The sequence below is a fragment of the Entelurus aequoreus genome, linkage group LG07 (assembly GCF_033978785.1).
Source record: "Entelurus aequoreus isolate RoL-2023_Sb linkage group LG07, RoL_Eaeq_v1.1, whole genome shotgun sequence".
Lineage (NCBI taxonomy): Eukaryota > Metazoa > Chordata > Actinopteri > Syngnathiformes > Syngnathidae > Entelurus > Entelurus aequoreus.
The window spans coordinates 62,328,479-62,349,134 of NC_084737.1; the positions used below are offsets into that span (position 1 = coordinate 62,328,479).

Consider the following 20,656-nt stretch of genomic DNA (forward strand, 5'->3'; position numbering starts at 1 on the left):
CTAGCCGCCGACCGCACGGATGATCGGGTGAAGTCCCTTCGTCGCTCCGTCGATCGCTGGAACGCAGGTGAGCACGGGTGTTGATGAGCAGATGAGGGCTGGCTGGCGTAGGTGGATAGCTAATGTTTTTAGCATAGCTCTGTGAGGTCCCGTTGCTAAGTTAGCTTCAATGGCGTCGTTAGCAACAGCATTGTTAAGCTTCGCTAGGCTGCAAAGCATTAACCGTGTATTTACAGGTCCATGGTTTAATAGTATTGTTGATTTTCTGTCCATCCTTCCAGTCAGGGGTTTATTTATTTTGTTTCTATCTGCAGTTAAGCCTGATGCTATCACGTTAGCTCCGTAGCTAAAGTGCTTCGCCGATGTATTGTCGTGGAGATAAAAGTCACTGTGAATGTCCATTTCGCGTTCTCGACTCTCATTTTCAAGAGGATATAGTATCCGAGGTGGTTTAAAATACAAATCTGTGATCCACAAAGGAAAAGGAGAGAGTGTGCAGTGTTTCCCATAAACTGCCAAGATACCTGTGGCGGTGGGGGCGTGGTCATGGCGTGGGTATGGGCGTGGTCACCATGACATCATCGAGTAATTTGCATAATGTACTACAATGATATGATTTTCTCTAAAAGGCTCAAAAAATGTATACTTACTAATTAATAATAACAGTTTTGTTTTAAACGTCCATCCATCCATCCATCCATACATCCATTTTACAATATAATTACAACACTTATTTACATATTTATATACAGATTTGAACAATAAGTTATTCACTGAAATATATTTATTAATTGTGGTTCTTACAAAAATATATCTTATAAATATAAAAGCTAAAATGTCTCTTAATGCTCTGCCCCTTTAATTAGTGCATACTAAATAATTTAACTTTAGCCTACTACTACAACCATATTATTTACCAGCAACATAAAGTGAAACAGAGGCATAGGTGTCCTGCCACAGTCAGTAACAAACTGAAAACAGTAGTGGTGGTAGATAGACACAGAGCTTCATCAAACATCTGATCCACTGAACAAAGAGCTCACTGACAAAGCTTAACCTATTTTTATATTTTATACAATCTACAAGTTAATGTAGGTTGCTTCTCTTTCTTCCCCTCCATTTTTCTGCATTCTTTCGTATCTCAAGTTATCATTACGTACAGGTATATGTATTGTTGCATTTGAACAACTGTATTGTTGATAATGAAGGTAAAGTATTGGTATTGTTCATTATCAATAGCGCTATTTCTATTGGTATTTGTATTGCTCCATTTGTAGTGTAATAATGCTCATTGTCATTTCTGTATTGTGTTTTATTTTCGCTAACTGCTTATTTGCTATTACTTTTACCATCATATTTGTACATGTCGTATTTGCTGATGTTGCTCTATTGTTGTTGTTGTTGTGTTTGCTGTTGTTGTTTTTGTCTCTCTGTCTAATCCCCCTCTCGTCCCCACAATTTCCCCCTCTGTCTTCTTTTTTCTCTCTTTCTATCCCCTCCTGCTCCGGCCCGGCTGCACCAAATGATAATATAAATACATTTAATAAAGTCAAATACAAATAAGGCAACAAGAGAAGTATCCTACACTTCTCTTTTGTAAAGTAAATTTGAATAGCCGATATGGCATCTACATCAACTATATGATTTGCCTGAGGAGCTGGACAGGACAAAAAAAAAAAAAAAAAAGTTTTTTTAAAAAAAATTGTTTATATATTTGTGGCGGACGTAATTATTTCGTGGCGGGCCGCCACAAATAAATGAATGTGTGGGAAACACTGGTGTGGAATCCAATGAGCCAGTTTGTACCTAAGTTACGGTCAGAGCAAAAAAAGATGCGTCCTGCACTGCACTCTAGTCCTTCACTCTCACGTCCCTCATCCACGAATCTTTCATCCTGGCTCAAATTAATGGGGTAATCGTCGCTTTCTCGGTCCGAATCGCTCTCGCTGCTGGTGTAAACAATGGGGAAATGCGAGGAGCCTTTCAACCTGTGACGTCACGCTACTTCCGGTACAGGCAAGGCTTTTTTTATCAGCGACCAAAAGTTGCGAACTTATCGTCGATGTTCTCTACTAAATCCTTTCAGCAAAAATATGGCAATATCGCGAAATGATCAAGTATGACACATAGAATGGATCTGCTATCCCCGTTTAAATTAAAAAAATTAATTTCAGTAGGCCTTTAAGATACATGTTAAAAACTGATCTGAACTCAAAGCTGGGCAATATGGCTGAAAACTGTATCACGATGTAGTGTGTTTTATCAGTTGATGTCGATAATTACTGATATTTTTATGACCTATCGAAAGTAAGAAAAAAAACAACTATATTTTATTTTAAATGTAACTTCCTCTGATTATAATCCCCTTCAGCTATCAAGGCAGAAAGGAAATATCAACACAAGCATGGAAAACACTTAATGTAAACAAAATTTTTAAAAAAAACAACATAACAATAAGCTTTTAAAATGAAGGTGCAAAAATAAGGAATATCTAAGAAATGCTTCATAAAGTATAAGAAAATAGTGCAATGTGTGAAAATGTAAACGTAGAGAAACCTGAGAGAACTATTTCCTGCAGGTTTAGTGCCAAGAAGTTACAGCTGTGCTCTAAGGGGTGAGCACGGCTAAGGTGGTGTGGCATTAGTGGTCTTGCTTTGCATCATTTACAGACCAGATTGGTCTGACTACGGTCAATAAAAAGTGCCATACTATCCAGTTGACTTTTCCTATTTCATCCACAATTTCTTCATTTGGACTTTCTCTTCTCACTCCATGCAAAGAGTCAACCAAACTTGATAGTTGATACTGTTACCTGATTGGCTGTTAGCGTGTCACTCCTACTGATCAGTGATCACTTCCTGCGTTGCTCGGTTACCGCATATGCCTTTCTTCACGCAACCAACCTTGCTCTCATACTTCCGCTTTCTTCCGACAAAGAAACATTTTTAATAATTGAACCCTTTTATCAGACGCATTTTTAATAGATATCGATTACGGGTCTATCCCGATGTATATTGATATAGTTTTATCGCCCAGCCCTATCTGGACTAACCAACACACATGGACCAAATACGTTAGGGTAACTTCCATTTGTGCACATTTTATTATATTTCCCTTGAATGTAAACAAAAAAAATGGAACCATTTATTGACGCGTTTAAAACTCCAATGGTTATTGATCTTGAACTGGAAATAAATATGTAAATGGACTGACTTACGTGGCGGATTCCAGCAGTCCTCTTGGACAGGTGATAGAAAAGGCCACTGAGGTAAAAGAGGGCCAGGTGGCATCTGTGCAGGAGGCTCAGTGTCTGCTGGAGGACAAACACGGCCGGCGCACACTTTCTCCTCTGAGGCTCTGACAGCAGTCCCACAGCACTCTGCGCGCATCTCCTCAGCCAAAGCTCCAGGCTCCACCGTCCAGATGCTACCTGCCGCCGTCTGGTCCCGCAGCCGGGCCCCTGTCCACCTTCTAGCTCGTTCTCCAAACAGACCAAGACCTTGTCCAGGAGGTAGGGCAGGAATGAATGACAGAAAACGAAGACGCCTCGTCGGGCTGGGGTGGGGACCCGTCTTAGACTGGGGTCAACTTGGATGATGTTGACGTACTCCTCACCCAGGGTTTGGTAGCCTGACAAGGATTATAATGTAAAGGATGAATTGTAAAAACATATAATTAATTATTCATTAAAAATGCTTCAGTGGCACAACTAACCTGTTGGTTATTGTGCATTAAAAAAAAAAGGAGTGAATTTGTGAAAATGTATTTTTAATGTAGCTGAAAGAGGAGAACAAGGGGTGCACAATAAATATCGGACAGATAATAATCGGGTCAATGAGGAATTATTGGATATCATTAAAAATATATACAATAAAAAAAAAAACAAGACGAGATTACCCATACTGTGCTGTGGGTGGGTTAGGGTGAGCAGATCAAGCGCTCCTTTTCTCCTACCTGATAGTAGCGCAATGTTGACAAACATGGCATCCATGGTGTGGGACTATGGCTGGGTGATAGAACGATATCAATATATATCGCGATGGACACGTAATCCATACCTAAAAAAAAACCAAGTTCGATAATATGCTCTGTGATTTTTTTCCTTCTTTGTCGGAAGAAACCGAACGTATGGAAGCAAGGTTGGTTGCACGAACAAAGGCACGTTGTCTCTGGTAACCGAGCAACACAGGAAGTGATCACTGGTCAGTGGGGGAGTGACACACTAACGGCCAATTAGGTAACATTATCAACTATCAAGTTTGCCTGATTCTTTGCATGGAGTGAGAAGAGAAAGTCAAAATGAAGAAATTGTGGATTAAAGAGGAAAAGTCAACTGGAAAGTTTTTGGATTTTTCCAAAGGGAGCGTAAGCGTAGTCAGTAAATGAACGTGTTCTGTAAATGATGCAAGACAAGACCGCTAATACTACACCACCTTAGCCGTGCTCACCTTTTGGAGCACAGCTGTAACTTACTGCCACTAAACCTGCAGAAAATTGTTCTTATCAGGTTTCTCTGTTTACATTTTCACACTTTGCACTATTTTTTTACACTTTATTAAGCATTTCTTACATACCGTATTTTTCGGATTATAAGTCGCAGTTTTTTTCAAAGTTTGGCCGTGGGTGCGACATATACTCCGGAGCGACTTATGTGTGAAATTATTAACACATTACCGTAAAATATCAAATAATATTATTTATCTCATTCGCGTAAGAGACGGAGCAAATGGCAGCAATCGTCACACACACGTCAGCAATCGTCACTCACACGTCAACCAATAAGAATTCGGCGGGGGAGGATCATGGCAGAAGTGCATTGTGGGTCATGGGATGCTAACTGCTATATGCTATATGCTACTGCCGTAGCTATTAAAATGGATCACATCAACATTGACGGTAACTTATAAAAACTGAGAAGGACTGAACTAAAATGGCACCGAAAAGGAAATCATATTCTGCAGATTACAAGCTGGACGTAGTGAAATATGCAGCAGAGAACGGCAATTGAGCAGCAGAAAGAAAGGACATACCAGAGGGGAGGAAGATTTCATCGGATTTAGCGATCGGGAGTGACAGATTGTTTGGTAAACGTATAGCATGTTCTATATGTTATAGTAATTTGAATGACTCTTGCCATGATGTGTTGCGTTAACATACCAGGCACGTTCTCAGTTGGTTATTTGTGCGTCATATAACGTACACTTATTCAGCCTGTTGTTCACTATTCTTTATTTATTTTAAATTGGCTTTCAAATGTCTATTCTTGGTTTTGGATTTTATCAAATAAATTTCCCCCAAAAATGCAACTTATACTCCAGTGCGACGTATATATGTTTTTTTCCTTCTTTATTGTGCATTTTCAGCCGGTGCGACATATACTCCGGAGCGACTTATAGTCCGAAAAATACGGTATTCTTTATTTTCGCACCTTCATTTTAAGAGATTATTGTTAAGTGTTCAATGTGATTTTACTATTTTGTTTACATTGTTTGAGTGTTTTGATAAAATAATACAAATACAAATATGTTACTTCATACATCAGCAGCTAAATTAGGAGCCTTTGTAACCAAATAGTTTTGTTAGAGTTTTCTGAATTCATCAGTTGTATCAATCAATCAATCAATGTTTATTTATATAGCCCTAAATCACAAGTGTCTCAAAGGGCTGTACAAGCCACAACGACATCCTTGGTAGAGCCCACATACGGGCAAGGAAAAACTCACCCCAGTGGGACGTCGGTGAATGACTATGAGAAACCTTGGAGAGGACCGCATAATTCGGTAACCCCCCCCCCCCCCCTCTAGGGGAGACCGAAAGCAATGGATGTCGAGTGGGTCTGACATAACAATCTTTATGAAACCACAATTTCAATATTATAAGTGTGCTGCGCTACATTCTGTTTATCCTGAGTAAGTCATTCAGGCGGACCACACCTTAAAGGGGAACTGCACTTTTTGGGGGTGATGGATGGATGGATTTGGCTTTTTTTATGCATTTTAAAATCGTAAAATACGTCAAGTATGAGGTGGGTAACAATGCAGCTAAAGGAAGTACCCTATTCTGGCCATAAAGCCCACTAAAAACATCAAAAAACCGCCACCAATACTCCATTTACATGTCGTGATCTGAATATTAACCAAGTATTAGTGATGTTGTTATTATAAGCGCTAACGCAGACAAACTATTTTTAGCGGTGCTGTAATCACAGAGAGCTAAATAGCTTATGCTGCTATATTGACATACTGAGCTGCTGCATCACCTCTGAGTTGGTGAAAGTTAATTATAGATTATAAATCATGCCTCTCACCTGGATAGTAAAAGGTTGTGGACATAAACCAAGAAGTTGGTCAACTTTGACATCCAACTCAGACCCGGAGATGGTGAGGACGACACGGAAAGACGCTCATTGGCAGCACTTTTATTTATTTATTTTTACCACCAAGCTGATTGTGATTCATTCTTTACCTAAACGGGAAGATATAAACATCCCATCAGTCGGCATGCCAGACATAGTACATTAAGTGATCGGTTTATTATGTTCCGAGTTTGTATATCTTGTTTAGAACGTAGCAATACTGCGACACGATGCTTAGTGTTTCACTATAGCGGCATCTGTTAAGCACACAGCTTCTAAAACTTGTAGCTCATCCTACTCATATTCAAGTTAAAAAATATAAGTTTCTGGATCATAATTTGTCCCAAAATTGTCTTAATTGTCTCTCAAACTATGCCATGAGTAGTAATAGTTGTTGTTGTTGTTGGAAGGGAAAGCCAACGGTCTTTGAAATGAACGCACACTCATATGCTTAAAATGACCAAAATACGTAAGTATTACATGTTATTATTAATTGGCCTGTTACTATACATTACAGAAATACTTGCAGCATGTAAATATCAATCAATCAATCAATCAATCAATCAATGTTTATTTATATAGCCCTAAATCATAAAAGTCTCAAAGGGCTGCACAAGCCACAACGACATCCTCGGCACAGAGCCCACACAAGGGACGTCGATGTGAATGACTATGAGAAACCTTGGAGAGGACCGCATATGTGGGTAATGGGTAATGGGTAACCCCCCCCCCTCTAAGTACAGTCCCTAGTGGATCCACATAACAGTGAGAGTCTAGTCCAGGGGTCGGCAACCTTTACCACTCAAAGAGCCATTTTGGAAAGTTTCACAAATTAAAGAAAACAATGGGAGCCACAAAAAAAAGTGAAAATTTAAAATGAAAAACACTGCATACAAAGCTTAAATTGCTTTGCGCTATGTTAACCAGGGGTCTCTGACGCACGCACCGGCACGCATCTCAATATGGAAATGTAATGTTAGTGCGGCCCGCGACTTTTAATTGAATGGCGCTTGATAGCGTCTTTCTTGCCAACCCTCTCATTTTTTCCGGGAGACTCCCGAATATCAGGGCGTGATGGCACTGCTTCTAGCGCCCTCTACAGCCTGCCCAAACAGCGTACCTGCTTGGCCACATGTAGAATGCAGCTTTTGCTTGCCCACGTAAGTGCCAGCAAGGCATACTTGTTCAACAGCCACACAGCTTACACTGACGGTAGTCGTACAAAAACAACTTTAACACTGTTACGTTACAAATAAGCGCCACACTTTGAACCCACACCAAAAAAGAATGACAAACACATTTCTGGAGAACATCTGCACTGTAACACAACACAACAAATACCCAGAATCCCATGCAGCCCTAACTCTTCCGCTCAACCGACGCACGGAGAGGGGGTGGGGGGTGTTGATGTGTGGGGGGGGTTTGGTGGTAGCGGGGGTGTATAATGTAGACCGGAAGAGTTAGGGCTGCATGGGATTCTGGGTATTTGTTTTGTTGTGTTACGGTGCGGATGTTCTCCAGAAATGCGTTTGTCATTCTTTTTTGGTGTGGGTTCACAGTGTGGCGCATATTTGTAACGTAACAGTGTTAAAGTTGTTTTTGTATGACTACCGTCAGTGTAAGCTGTGTGGCTGTTGACCAAGTATGCTTTGCTGTCTCCTACGTGTGCAAGTAAAAGCAACATATAACATGTGGCACGCTGTTTGTAAATGCTATAGGGTACAATTAATGCAGTGCCATTAGGACACACCCTTGATTAAGTCATTAGAGTGAAAATAGGATAATATTTGCCCTGGGAGATTTCTAGGAGAGGCAGTCTCCTGGGAAAATCGGGGGGGTCGTTAAGTATACTGGGAAAACCGGGAGGGTCGGCAAGTATGCAGCTGAGCCGCATTAGAGTGGTCAAAGAGCCGCATGCGGCTCCGGAGCCGCGGGTTGCCGACCCCTGGTCTAGTTCATAAATAAAAAGATGATGGAGGTTTATGGATTATTTTAGAGTGCTTTAAAGGCGGAATAGAGTGACTCACATTGGCTCCATTGTTAGCTGACTTTTGCTAGCGATTATTTACTAGTTAGAATGCATAAAAAAAGAAAATCATATTTGTTCTTGTCTTACATAAGGATTATGGATGGTAGATACCATTTTTATAAAAGTGCAGTTCCCCTTTAAAAAGACCCCAAATACTACCTGTGAGTGTTGTTAAACCAAAATAGGCGATGTCTGAAAGCAGCTCAACTTCTTTCCTCCAGTCCAGCCATCGTTTTGATCCTTAAACAAAGTAACAACAACATTAACACACTAATAATAATAGTAAGCTATGGTAAAACAGTCAAATGTTTGATGTCATACGAAACAGCCATCAAACAACTGCTTGAGATGCAGTTGCTGTGTTTGTATACTATAGACAAACATGTTGTGAATGAGAAAGCTATCATCAATCAAAACGTTTTATAAACACTACCACTTTAGGTGCAGCCAAATAATCAGACAAAACCAGGTCAAACCCCAGCAAAAACGTACCTGCAAGCGTCTGAAAGGCTTCATTTGTGTTGTTTCGGAGGAAAGTTTGATAATATTCATCCTTCTGACAAGCACGTACTAGCTGAGACTGGTTAGCAGGTGCGAGAGGCATCGTATTTTACGTGGATGGATGCTAACGTGCTAATGCTACATACATTCACATTAAGACTACGAAACATCAAAGGAAAAATACCACTGCCAGAAATATTAATTCACACACTAAGTTATTATTTACCACTGTGTCATCTTTGATGTGCTGAAGTGTCATTTTTGCAGCCAGTTGGTGACGGCAGACAATGCGGAATTAGGGCGGAAGTGGTCGATTTGTAAACAAACACCAGAAATCAAGGCTCAGTATGTCACAGTGCCACCAAACGGTTATTTGAGACGTTGCAGCAAAGCGGGTCTGACTCCTCCTGTGTTGTGCGACGATTTTGCTCCAAATTTCCATCCATCCATCAATTTCTACCGCTTATTCGCCTTTGTGTTTTTATTGTTTCAAATATCTACATTTATATTTAAATAAATATATTCAAAATGTAATCGACACAGGTTTAATTTTGTATACATAAAACACCACATTTCCCACTAATATAACATTCTATAAAAAATATATAGTAGCTATTTTGCATTGTTACAGTATGGAATAGAACAACTAAATCTATACAATGCAGACAGACACACAATACATCAATTTGAATTGCTCATATTAACATACATCCTTCGCTTTACTGCAGGGGCCGTCAACATTTTCAGGCTAAGCTAAGGACCCCAAACTAATAGAGATGGAGCAGAGACCCCTATTTATACATCTTGTATACATTATGTTTGAACTTAAAAAGGCCATAAAGGCACCTTCTTAGTGTGTGGTACAAAGATATTCAAATAATACAGGGGAGAAACCCCCTGATTTACTGTACAGTTGTACCTTACCACTGTGCAGTGAGACCGTATTGCTATATGAACTATATTATACATTTCCATAGTTTAGTTAGCTGAGGTATATAATGTACAGTGTATTTTGTCAACAACTGTAAGTCTGTAACATATTTTTTGTGCTGAGCAAACTGCTGCAAAAGACGTACTGGCTGAGGCTCGCAGTAATCCGGCCTCCTGGCGGTAGAGGGTGGTAGTGATCCCAGAGATCATTCCTCGGCCGCAGAAGAAAAAAAAAAAAGAAAGAAAGAAATAAAGTTAGCAAGTCAAGTGCAGCGATTGTTTATTTCCTCTCGCCTGAACTTTCATTAAAAACATGGAGGATTACATAAGTAAAATAAAACAGTTTTCTAAACTGGACTTTCAAGCAGGAGGTAATAATTAAAGGTAGACCAACGCCGGAGCTAAAAGGTTTGCTTTTGACTTCGGGACAGAAGACCCGTTCTTTTCAAACGGCGTGGTACACACGCAAAGGCTGGCTGTGTGGATGTCCAGCAAGAAAGGTAAGACCATAGTAATGTTTTTTTTATTAAATGTGCTTTTTTGTGTGCTACAGTTATGTGTAAAGAATGCTGGTATGAGCTTTTAAACATAACAGTTATGCTGCCAATCAAAGGTGAATAAGATACTCTTTAGGGTTCATATGTTTGTAAATCTGACTGTGATGAAGTCAGTGCCTCACCAGACATGAACCTCACCGCACGTCACTGATGTATATGTATGTATGTGTATGTATGTGTATATATGTGTGTGTGTATATGAATGTGTATATGCATAAATATGTATGTGTGTATATATGTATATACATATATATGTAAATGTGTATGTGTGTGTGTGTGTATGTACACTAACGTTCAAAAGTTTGGGGTCACCCAAAAAAATTTTGTGGAATAGCCTTCATTTCTAAGAACAAGAATAGACTGTCGAGTTTCAGATGAAAGTTCTCTTTTTCTGGCCATTTTGAGCATTTAATTGACCCCACAAATGTGATGCTCCAGAAACTCAATCTGCTCTAAGGAAGGTCAGTTTTGTAGCTTCTGTAACGAGCTAAACTGTTTTCAGATGTGTGAACATGATTGCACAAGGGTTTTCTAATCATCAATTAGCCTTCAGAGCCAATGAGCAAACACATTGTACCATTAGAACACTGGAGTGATAGTTGCTGGAAATGGGCCTCTATACACCTATGTAGATATTGCACCAAAAACCAGACATTTGCAGCTAGAATAGTCATTTACCACATTAGCAATGTATACAGTGTATTTCTTTAAAGTTAAGACTAGTTTAAAGTTATCTTCATTGAAAAGTACAGGGCTTTTTCTTCAAAAATAAGGACATTTTAATGTGACCCCAAGCTTTTGAACGGTAGTGTATGTGTATATATACAGTATATATATATAGACATATGTATATATATGTGTAGGTGTGTATATGTGTGTGTATGTATATACGTGTATATGTATGTATGTACATGCATATATATGTATATAAATGTGTATGTATGTGTACGTGTGTGTATGTATGTATATGTATGTGTGTGTATATGCATGCATATGTATATATGTGTGGGTATGTATGTGTGTATGTATACGTGTATATGTATGTATATATATATATATATATATATATATATATATATATATATATATATATATATATATATATATATATATATATATATATATATATATATATATATATATATATATATATATATGTGTGTGTGTGTATGAATGGGTGTGTATATGTATGTGTGTGTAGGTGTATATGTGTGTATATGTATACATATATATATATGTGTGTACGTATGTATGTGTATAAGTATATATATATATATATATATATATATATATATATATATATATATATATATATATATATATATATATATATATATATATATATATATATATATATACATACATGTGTATATATATATACATATAAATGTATGTGTACATATTTTGTTTTTTGAGAGAGAGAGAGGGGTGGATATAGTTGGGATCTACGGGCATGCTTGGGGGCGGTCGGATTGGTGGTGGGTCTACTGCGCGTTGAGTTACATGTCGTTTCCTCCCCAGACCGGGGCGGCTGCGTACAGCTCGCCTCTCGGCAGCGTTCCCCGGCGCTGTCTGCGGCTGTATGGGGCTGTGGCACTGGGCGTGGTCGGCGGTGCATTGGGGTGTTGGGTTGGCCGAGGTGGATGTCCGGTGGCTCGATTGGCCTGGCTGTGGATGAGTTGGGGTCGGTGGGTTGGCGGCCTCGGTGGTAGCTGGGGGTGTGCGTTGTTGTGGTTTAAAGTGTCGGTCGCTTTTTTGTTTCGGTTTCGGTGACCGCGGGTGTTTGTACTGCAAACGGGCGGTAGTGGTGATGGTTGCTGTGGTGTTACCAGCGGTTGGCATTGCTGTGTTGGGTTGGAGTGGTTGTGGGACTGTGATTGTTGGGTTGTGGGGGCTGACTGGCGTAGGCTTGCCGGCTGGTTTGGGTACTGACATGCGGACGGGATGCATTGGCTTCTCCCCCCGTTGAGGGGCTCCGTACCGTGGCCGGGACTCGTATGGGCACGTTGCTGTGTGGATGGCCGGGATGCGGTGTTTGCATTGGGCATGGGGGCTGTGCAGTTTTTCTGCGTTCGTTTGCTGGTATGGACTCTGCAGAGTTGGGTTGGACTGTGGGGTCTGTGTTGGTGACTTGATGCGGTGGCGGCGCGGCCCCCTTGTCTGGTCTAGATGCTGTGTCTCGGTTGTTTGGGCGGTGGTGTGTTTGTGCGGTGGTGTGTTTGGGCTGACTGGCGGGCTGGCACTGGCTGGTCTCCGTGATCCTGTTGGCGTGTGGTTGCCGGTCGCAGTTTTTTCGATCGCTTTGATTTGATCGAGTGGTGCTGGCTGTCTGGGGGTATTGCAGCTGCTGTTTCTGCTGCCGTTTGTTTGTGTTGTGGGCGCCCGTGGCCACTGGGTCTGGTACAGGGGGGTGGCTGATGTTGTGACTGGTGGCAGCACGCGCGCGTGGTGGTTGTCGGGGCTGACGAACTTGCCGGCTTCATACTCGTTTATTGTCGTGTTGGTTGGCTTGTCTGGTGTGGACCTGGGGTGCCCTTGTGCCCTGCCGCGCCGCCCTTCACGCCCGGTGTCAAGCCGTTGTCTGGGGCGGGCTTGTCGGGAGTTGTCCCTGGGTGACGGGGGTGCGCGGCCGGACCTGAGGGGCTTGGGAGAGGAGATCGGCTGGTTCTCAGTGGGCAGTGGGTGCCGGGACTCGATCGCTGTCCCGCCGGCCTGTGTATGGATTTGTTGTTGTATATCTATGAGTGTGTGTGTGTGTGTGTGTGTGTGTGTGTGTGTGTGTGTGTGTGTGTGTGTGTGTGTGTGTGTGTGTGTGTGTGTGTGTGGATGTATGAATTAAATGTATGTATGTATGTGTATGTATGTATATGTGTGTGCATGTATGAGTATAGGTATGTGTGTGTTTATAGATGTGTATATGTATGTGTATATGGATATATGCATATGTGTGTATATGTATGTATATATGTGTGTATGTGTATGTATGTATGTATGGTGGGCCTGGCTCTGGGGTTCCTGTCGCTGGCCGGCCTGGCTGCATGGGGTCGGTGGTCCCTGGTTCCCTGGGCGCCACACCGGCTGTTTGTGGGTTGGGCTCTCTGGGTGGCTGGGGCCGTACTCTGGCTCCCACACACACTGGGAGTCATATATATTGTACATACAAATACACATATGCTCACATACACACCGTTATTCATTCATACATACATACATAGGTACCTACGCTCCCACATACATACACAAATACAGTACATACCTACATACTAAAAGTTCATACATCCACATGCACATTCACTGTACAAACATACATATACACATACTGTACATATACATTCACTGTACAAACTTATATATACACATACTGTACATATACATTCACTGTACAAACATATACTGTACATATACATTCACTGTACAAACATACATACTGTATACACATTCTGTACATATACAAGTACATATACATACATACACTCATCACGTTTCATCAAACATATATTAACATTGTTGCCCTAGAGAAAACTGGGTAACACATGGCACACTGACAAATCTTAACCTATTGTTACTATAACAATCTACAAGGTTAATATAGGTTGCTTCTCTTTCTTCCCCTCCCTTTTTCTGCATTATTTTGTGTCTCTAGTTATCATTAGGTATATGTATTGTTGCATTTGAACAACTGTATTGTTGATAATAGAGGTAAATTATTGGTATTGTTCATTATCAATAGCGCTATTTCTATTGGTATATGTAATGCTCCATTTGTAGTGTAAAATTGCTCATTGTCATTTCTGTATTATTATTTATTTCGCTAACTGCTTCTTTGCTATCACTTTTACCATCATATTTGTACATATCGTATTTGCTGATGTAGCTCTATTGTTGTTGTTGTTATTGTTGTGTTTGCTGTTGTTGTTTTTGTCTCTCTGTCTAATCCCCCCCTTGTCCCCACAATTTCCCCCTCTGTCTTCCTTTTTTTCTCTTTCTATCCCCTCCTGCTCCGGCCGGCTGCACCAAATAATAATATAAATACATTTAATAAAGTCAAATACAAATAAGGCAACAAGAGAAGTATCCTACACTTCTCTTTTGTAAAGTACATCTGAACAGCCGATATGAGCATCTACATCAACTATATGATTTGCCTGAGAAGCTGGACCAAAAAAATAATAAATAAAAAAATAAAAAATAAAGCAATAATATTCGATAGATTCGACAAAACAGTTGCAGTAGCAGAATCAATGTCAGCACACGACGCAGCGAGGGCTGCGTGCCCCTATTGCTGTTTGAATCAAACAGTCGCTTCGGCGCCACGTCACATCTATGAAACCCCGCCCGGCGATCCTGATTGGTTCATTATTTTTTGCTATCTGGAAGGAGTTTGCAATGCCTTCGAGCCCAGATCCATGTGTGGAGCTCAGCGAACTGCAAGGATCTGGCGAGAGTCAGGTTACTCTGCGGTGAGATGCTTTCTTGAACTAGCGGGCGGTAGTGTAAATACCCTAATCTTAACATTTTTGACCTCGGGACCCAACTTTTTCCACTACAGTGGTGCCCGGGACCCACTCAAATATTAACACTGAATTAGACATCTTACTCTTGATTTTAATCATATTCAATAATTATATTTAACCTACCTACAGTTTAACAGAGTAAAGCTTGTCCAATGTAATGAAAGCATGTGATAATCACCAAGATAGTTAAAAATAAAAATAAATACTTATCAAATATACTGCAAAAGAAGTGACTCATAAAAACTGATTAGAAAAACCCGAAACTGTCCAAAAAATTTTGACAGATTTACCACTTTAGTCATAATTTTTGCGCTCACGAAACTTCTCAATGATTTTAGCTCCAGACTTTTTCTGTGTTTGATATTGTCATTACTGCCACAAGTGGTGGAAATGTGCATTACAACAGACCACAGCTGAGAAACAGATATGTTTTGGCGGCCCTCCAGGGGGCGCTCATAGCCCAACAATGGTTTAAAGATACACTGATCTAGACATCCCTATAGTGTGGGTTATTTTAATATAAAATATCCATCTATGATTTAACTTTTTCAGACATATTTTTGAGACTATTTGGGTAGATCCATACTCAAAGGTGTCTGCATTGTGACATGAATCCTTTCTCTGACATGATTCCAGAATAAAGAATGGAATCATATATTATTACCTTAAAGGAACACACAAGTAGAAAGACTGTACCGTGTCACGCGTTGTTTGGAAACTCCTGGACTATCTGATTACATCATCACGTGGTCTTTTTACAACGTGCTGTAATAAACTGAGAAAGTAGGCGAAGAGCATCCATTCATTCATTCACAAAAGCGCTGCTGTCATCGGACCAAAAAAAGTCGCTGAACCAGTTCCTTTGTGTCCTCCAGAGGCAGCCAGGTGTACCGTATCACCTGTTCACCGCCAGAGAGGACATCCCATTGTAAGCCCATTCCTGCCAGGCTTTCCACTTTGGACAGTATGATCGTCATGCTGCGTATCGGGAAGTTGAACTTTGCTTTCGTGAGGAGCTGCAGCCAACTCACCAGTTGATCCATGCAGAAGTTGGATGCTCTGCTCGGAAACACGGTGAGATGCAACCTGAAGCTTATGGACCGAACATTACAACTTTTGCTGGCTTTGCACAAGCTTTTTGTTGGTTTTTTTAGATGAAAAATAACACTTTAATGCAACTCAGTGGAGCAGGGCTGATCACAACATCAGATAAACATCACAATGGATCCTTTTGTCACTTGCTTTGGTCTTTGTCAGCCTTTTTATGAGCCTTCTGTCCGAGCACCAAAGTGACGGCTTGAGACCATATCATACTTTGATTGCTAGCTGCTCTCTGTCTCTCTCTTTTTTTTTAGCAATCTCTTTTCTAAGAGATAAGATAAATAAGGCTGTCTTCAACTAAGGAGTTACATAGTTAAACGTGATTCGTTAGATCATGCCCATACTGTAGTTAAACGATTTGTGTATGCTAGCATGTATGTGTAAGCCACCTGGTTAAATCCCTGCTTTCTGTTTCTCCTGGGATGAGATGAGTGTGCTAGCTACTGAGCTAAAACCCCAAGCAATCAACCCGGTAACCAGCGCAAAGTGAGGCTTACCAACGTACACATGGTCCGTTGCACTCACCCCCTTAAACCTCGCTCTCATCCAGGTCACAGCACCACTGTAACCCACCTGGTTAAATCCCTGTTTTCTGTTGCTCCTGGGATGAGATGAGTGTGCTAGATACTGTTGCGTCGACCAGCATTCCTCCAATGGGGAATTCAAATTGCTAGTCTCTCCCAGATTCTTTTTATGGCAATAAACTGATGTTTATATTCAATCAACAGGCAGTAGTTGGTATTTTGTGGTTTATTCTCAAAGCTTAGAGGACAAACCTGAGACCAACCCAGCACCCAAGCGTTCCCTAGCCCGGTCCAGATCGGTCTGAAAACCATCACGAAAACATTATGTTCCTCAATCTCTCCCCCCGCCCTCACTCCCGCACAGATGCCCATTGTGTCCGTTATCTCAAGTCGGCCCGAGAAGGGAAGCAGGGAGGACTCCTCTTCTCTGCCTCCTACTTCAAGGCCGTCCACAGTGCAAGCACTTTGTCATGAGACGATCAAAAAAAGGAAAAGAGTACAAGATGGAACATTAGCTATTTAAAATATGACTATAGTCATATAAAAGAAGTAACTCTTAATTATGGATGAATGTGGATATATGCATCCGTCAATTCCCCCTTCAAGATCTTCTAAAAAGATCTTCATCACTAGTTCAACACTTCTAAAGCACGCCCCTTTTTGAGCAAGCTAGCAATAAAATAAAAGCATAGCTACATGGGAGATAAATGTCGTCATTGTCAGGGAAGGAAACTAGCAAATCTCGAAAGTCTTAAAGTCACCACTTTGCTAGACCCCCTTCAGAGACATAGCAAACCTAGAAACAGGGTGGGGTTGACTTTTGACAGCTCTAACAAAGATGCGGGTGCATGGGCGATAAAGCAACCGCATGAGGCTATAACGGCCAAGAAAACTTTAAAGGAGACTAGGGCAGACTTAATTATGTCAGTCCACCTGCCAAAGGTGGTTTAAAGCCAATCTTTAAAGGGGTCAGAGACACCGGAAACTTCAGTAAGTTCCTTAGACATGGCTTGGAGGCCTTCTAAGGCCTTCTGAACCAAGCCATTTATGTCAGTCATCTTAAAGGGGGCGGGATAAGTGTGGGGAGAGGGGACGTCCAGCGGAACAAGCAACACAGTCACCCAGGTTTTGGCATCCACCTGAGCCACAGGTTTACCTGTACCCGCTCCTAAGGTCAAAGTTACCAGGCCTTCGGTGGTGATGTCATTAGCACGCACAGATGTGAGAGCCTTTGAAACACCAACAAGGTGGGGTGGTACTTTAGGTGCTACAGAGGGTGTAGAGGTAGTTAACGCCCTCTCAAGGACATTAATTTTAATAATTCCTTTAGAGTCTGTATCAGTCAGGTCAACCCCCAAAACAACATAAAAGGGACGATGGGCACCACTTACAATAGTATGTTGTCCGCATCCGACACCAATGGTTCAGGGTTGAGTCGTAACAAATATAGAGGTTATTACCACAGTAATAGCTATTGTGTCCCCCGTAATTAATCACACTGCACAGGTCAAAAAATAAGTCTTGCTATCCCCTTTGACCCAGTCTATTTAAAGTCCGCTGTATGTTCTTAGACACTTGTCAGTCACTGTCGTCAGGAAGGAAGAACTGAGACACAAAGACAGTAGAACACGCCCAAGCACCAGTCCGTCAGGGAACACTACCGGGTGTAACATCCTGCCTTTCGTCTATCAATATCAGAGTAATTTTGGTAACAAAACGGGGATAAACATCAAACTTTTCACTTAATGTAACGACACAAGTAGTTATGCTGAAAACAAGCAAGAAAAACTAAGACACATTTAGCATACTGGATTGGTCTCACACAAGAATATACAATATAGAAGTTGAAAAGAGTAATGTAGGTAGAAAATCTCTCTCGTCTCCTGGGCTGAGGGGCAGATGTTGTGGCGATGTCAGCAATGACATCCCCTGGTGATCTGTCAGGTTCTTTAGCAGTAGTGCAGAGGGAGAGGTGGTACCAGGTGTCCCCTCCACCAGCCAGTCGAAGGGCGTGGGACGTCCGTTCCACAACCTTGAAGGGACCAGTCCACCTGGGCTCCGTCCACTTGCGTTTGATGACCTAGATCTTGACCCTCTCAGCGGGCGGAAGGGAATCTGGAGTGGCGGGCTGTCATCCTCGTATCTGTACAGAAGAACTGGCACACAAATTCTGCAATTTTTTGTGTAAAATACCATTTTGGTTTTACGCTGAGTCCTCCTTCCATGACGGCTGCTGGTCCTGTGAATGGCTGACCTGTATGCAGCTCATAGGATGAAAAACTCAAAGGGCGGTAAAACAGTTTTATTCACGGACCTTCGAATGATCATTGACGCTAATTGCAACATGTCAATCCAATTCAATTTGGTCTGTGCACAGATTTTAGCCAATTAGTTTTTAATGTTCTGGTCCATCCTTTCAACCTTACCTTGGGACTCAGGATGGTACCCCAAACCTGTGTTCTAGTCCGAAAGCCTTTTCGACCAAGGCTAAGTGAGTATTTTTTTTTTTTTAATGGTTGCCGTTGTCTGACCTAATCTTTTTGGGGAAACCATGTCGGGATACTAGGTCATTCACAAGCCATTTAATTACTGATATTGCATCCTCTTTTGAGGTTGTTGTTGCTTCCGGCCAACCACTGTGATTGTCAACACAAGTCAGTACGTACCTTTTCCCTTGTACCGTATTGATCATATCAGTGAAATCAAAGACTATACATGGTTCACCCTCACCTCCTCCACATTCTAAATTTGATCTACTAAACTACTATCGATGTGTAAAATTGTTATTTTCAAATTAAAATTAGTTATAACTTCTTACCCACGGGAAAAATGTTAAAACTATGGAATGTGTCAGAGTCGGATGATTGTCGATTTTGTTCCAAGGAGTCTGTATCCACCCTCACTCACCCCCTTCTGTTTCTGAAAAAGGACTGTGTTAGTCATACTATCACTTTCAGAAACATCTAAGAAAAAGGTCAGCTAATAGTCAAGTAGCGGAGGGCAGGTCATGTTTGAGGTCAATGATTGTCTCTTCAGCCTCTATGGTCCACTGGGGGGTGTTGTTAGGGTAGGGGACCCCTTAGCAATATCACAAATAACTCAAACTCAACTAAACCCTAACTTTTATGTAACTTATTCAATATGGTGAAAGTAACAAAATATGCTTATATTTATATTGTCACCAATACTAGAAAAATACTACCCTTATGGCGGATGCTTTAGCAATAGTATTTTGAAATTTTACCACACCTGGTGCCCCCAATAATTCATTAAGTCAAGCTCATGTTGTAGAAAGTCGAATGATGCGGACATGTTTGTTACTGAATACTTTCTATCAGACTTCTGCCATGGCAACTATGTGTATGTAATGAGCAACTATAATTATTTGATATGCTTAAATGTGTAATGTGTCGTTTTAGCTCAGCTGTTGTGTAGCTGCTAGCTCCTCGTAGCCTACAGGTGTCTAAAGTGCAGCCCATAGTTATGTGTTTAACACAACTATGTGCTAAACCTAAACAATTGAAAATGTGGTATTTGGGTGTCGGTGTAATGTTTGGCAGCTACGCCGTGTCTTATCATTGCACCTAAGTTATTTGGTTTTGTAGGCGAGACAGAGAGCAAGGGAACAATGTGGGACATCAATTGTGTCCATCTTATATCATGCTAGCTGTTGCAAAGATAGGTCAACATGAGCAGCCACACCTTGAGTTCCAACATATATAAATAATCATAACATATGGCGACTCGGGTGGCAGAACACACGGAAGCATCTCAGCCAACAAAGGGTTTTCACCGCTAGAGCAGTTGGATGTCAGCCATTCCTGTTGTTTCAGGCTGTGGTAGTGGTGTCGCAGCTGGGTGGTTGAGCCGTCAGGTAACACCAGGAAGGTTCCTTCTGTGTGATATTGAATGTCAGGGTACAGTCTGTAAAGGAGGTCCAGCAATCTGAACCGGAAGTGGTTTGGTGACAGGTAACCTTCTTGTGACCCCAGCGAAGCCTTCGACCTTTAAAGAGGAAGCACACAGTTTCTTTGGTACCTCTGCATTCAGAATCGAATGGGTGGCGCCAGTGTCAATCACGAACTGATAACATTGTCGTTGACACTCATGTCCAGCAGGGGGCCTGTCTGTATCTCCTGCTGGGG

The 20,656-nt window shown here is 41.3% G+C and overlaps 1 protein-coding gene across 2 annotated transcripts in view; it reads right to left on the reverse strand.

Moving 5' to 3' along the window:
- The window catches only part of pex10 (peroxisomal biogenesis factor 10), a 34,016-nt gene extending 24,800 nt beyond the window's left edge, over positions 1-9,216 (reverse strand). For both annotated transcript variants that reach the window (XM_062054172.1, XM_062054171.1), the window contains exons 1-3: positions 8,877-9,216; positions 8,544-8,624; positions 3,218-3,630 (exon numbers count right to left, since the gene is read on the reverse strand). In XM_062054172.1, the coding sequence (XP_061910156.1) occupies positions 3,218-3,630; positions 8,544-8,624; positions 8,877-8,988 (606 nt within the window). In that variant the 5' untranslated portion in view covers positions 8,989-9,216. The remainder of the gene's footprint in view (positions 1-3,217; positions 3,631-8,543; positions 8,625-8,876) is intronic.
- Positions 9,217-20,656: the final 11,440 nt, after the last annotated feature.